At 35.4% G+C, this 2,500-nt stretch overlaps 1 protein-coding gene across 4 annotated transcripts in view; it reads right to left on the bottom strand.

Moving 5' to 3' along the window:
* The window catches only part of LOC138049465 (tensin-3-like), a 58,199-nt gene extending 56,507 nt beyond the window's left edge, over positions 1–1,692 (bottom strand). For 2 of the 4 annotated variants that reach the window (XM_068895750.1, XM_068895751.1), the window contains exon 1: positions 1,393–1,671. In XM_068895750.1, coding sequence (XP_068751851.1) covers positions 1,393–1,581 — 189 coding nt within the window. In that variant the 5' untranslated portion in view covers positions 1,582–1,671. Of the gene's footprint in view, positions 1–1,392 lie in introns of all 4 variants that reach the window. The other 2 variants (XM_068895753.1, XM_068895752.1) reach the window with 2 other exon arrangements.
* Positions 1,693–2,500: the final 808 nt, after the last annotated feature.

Below are 2,500 nucleotides of genomic sequence, written 5' to 3'. Positions count from 1 at the left end.
TTCCAGCATGCTAAATAAAACAATCACCATCAAAAATTGTCATTTCAAAATCACAAACTGGCAAAAATTGGACACAGCAAATATTTTTCACATGTAATTGAAAGCTAATTAGGAATAATAATATTCTAAGAACTGGTGCAAGCCAGGAATCCGACAGAATTTCAATCTTTCAAGTTAGTAAAAGTCGTTAAAGAAATTTGAGTAGCCCAAGGACTCATGACCAATTACTAGTTTCCGGCTGTGATAGATGTGATTTCACCTATTAAACAAACTTGCGCGAGTAATATATAGGACCAGAATAATAATAATTGTGAATAACACTTAACAACTGTCCTCTAATCACCAAATGATTTATTGTGAAATTAACACTCTTGAACGCTTCCTAAGAGTTGTCCACGACCAGCTGTACAAAAGGGTGCTTTTAAAAACATCCCCACAATTATTTTAATATCAAACAACCGGATACATTTATTCAACAAATAGCTCATTCCTTTACTGTATTTTGACTCAAAGGCATTTAAATTTGTACACCAAAGTAAATATCATACATTCATATGCTAATTGACTCTTTGACTGGGTGAAGTGATTTTTTAGGTTAAGTTAATTTCGCTGAAGTGGGCAGAGCAATTGAAAGGGGTCAATATTACATTGGGCAATATTGCAGGGATTTTTTACACCAAACATCTATTTTTTTCCGCAATAATTTAACTCGGTCAATTAACTACGACGGGTGAGATACATCTACTCGCTGCTTTTGATTTCCATCAAAAATAAATTACAAGCCGTTTTGAATGCTGTAAAAACACGATTATGTGTAAAGTGCGTTCTTCAAATTCCATGAGGAACTTATATGGAGCCAACTTCAGAGGTAGTTGCTCTTGCGGCAAAAAGGTTTCATATTTTGAAGTTATACGTGACAATATTTTTACGAATAAAGCCTCACGAATCTTTCATTTCAAAATAAAATGGCCGAAAAGTTTCAAAGTGTAAACATTTTGTTTCTCTTTGAAATTATATCAAAGAATGCCTTTGTCACGAAAAAAACTTGTTTTGCATAGACCCCTGAAAATTTGGATTTGTTTAGACAAACTCAGACCACATGCGCGTTTGCAAATGTCTACGAATACGAGTACTTAATGACATATATTTAACTTTTAAATTCTGGCACTAAAATGAAATCGTCTGAATTGTTTCCTGAGGCAATTTTACGCTTTATTCAAGCTAAAATGAGTTCAAATCGACCGAAATGTCAATATTTCCTGACTTGTTGACATGGCTTAGTGAGCACCGACCCCGCTGAGACGGGACTTGAATCACCCGACACGAACATTACAGTCATCTTATCACAAATGTTCAACTATCCGGGATTTTGGGACGATAATAATGGCAAACCTGAGCGGTGTTCCTTCCTGGAATATCGTCGGGAATTTCCTCATAATCGTTCGAAGAGAGCGCAGACGATGAAGTTTTTGGCGAGTGAAATTTCAGCCAGTGGTCCTGAAGCTTTGTAGCGCTCGGAAAATCCACCAGACATGCTGGGCAAATGAAGCCTTCCAGAGGATTTCCTCCAGTTTTGTTCATTCCATTAAAAACTATTAAGTTTTACTTATTCGCTAGGAAAAGCCATCGACGCCACGAACGCACACGCGTGTGTACTGATGAGATAGTATTACGTTCTGTTGTCAAATCAATAAATATTAATGATATATCAAATTGATCACTGCATGAGTTACATTCCGATGGATCAACACAATCGGTACAGGAAATGAAACTCTTTTTTCTTTTCCACAGAGCGGAATTTGACGAATTACTTTAATGATCAATCTGTTAAAATGAAACTAACAGTGGGTCATTTCAAAATTTCCTAACTCTTGCTCCTTTGACAGGAAAACTACAAAACAGAAAGTCGCGCATATCAGTAAGCGAATTCTTAAACAAGAAATTTCTAGTAAATATAGGGAGAAAGAAAACCATGAATATAATAGCTGCGTACATAGTCTACTACTCAACAGATTAGAAGCAAGAGACATTTAACTCGATTTAAGTTTACAGAGTACCTCGTGGTTCTTGGTTTTAGCAGGAGTATATTTTTGTGGATTCTATTGTTGTCGTTTTTTGCGGGCAATAATTTTTTTCAATTGCCACAGATGTCTTTTTTCTGCTAAGGATTAATTTCTGCCATTTTCAGACAGTTATGTTCAAATGAAACTGAAGTTTAATTTATTATTTGATTATATGTAATCGCAATACCGGTCAACAGATTAAAGATACAGTAGTATAAACGAGAATCAGCTTGAAAATGATTTACTACCCCTTTGTTTGTCTGGTATCTATTTCTTCTGTGCCACAATCAATATATCTATTGTTCAGTAAAACTCCATTGCTAGATTAGCTTTGCTGTTGGCAATTATTCCAATCAAAGATTAAACCTTAAGCTGGGTGGGGTAAATCTTATTTTCTATTCTTTCCTGCAAGAAATTTTGTCGGAACACGAAATGGG

This window comes from Montipora capricornis, chromosome 5, assembly GCF_036669925.1.
Source record: "Montipora capricornis isolate CH-2021 chromosome 5, ASM3666992v2, whole genome shotgun sequence".
Lineage (NCBI taxonomy): Eukaryota > Metazoa > Cnidaria > Anthozoa > Scleractinia > Acroporidae > Montipora > Montipora capricornis.
This window is presented reverse-complemented; position numbering and strand designations above follow the sequence as displayed.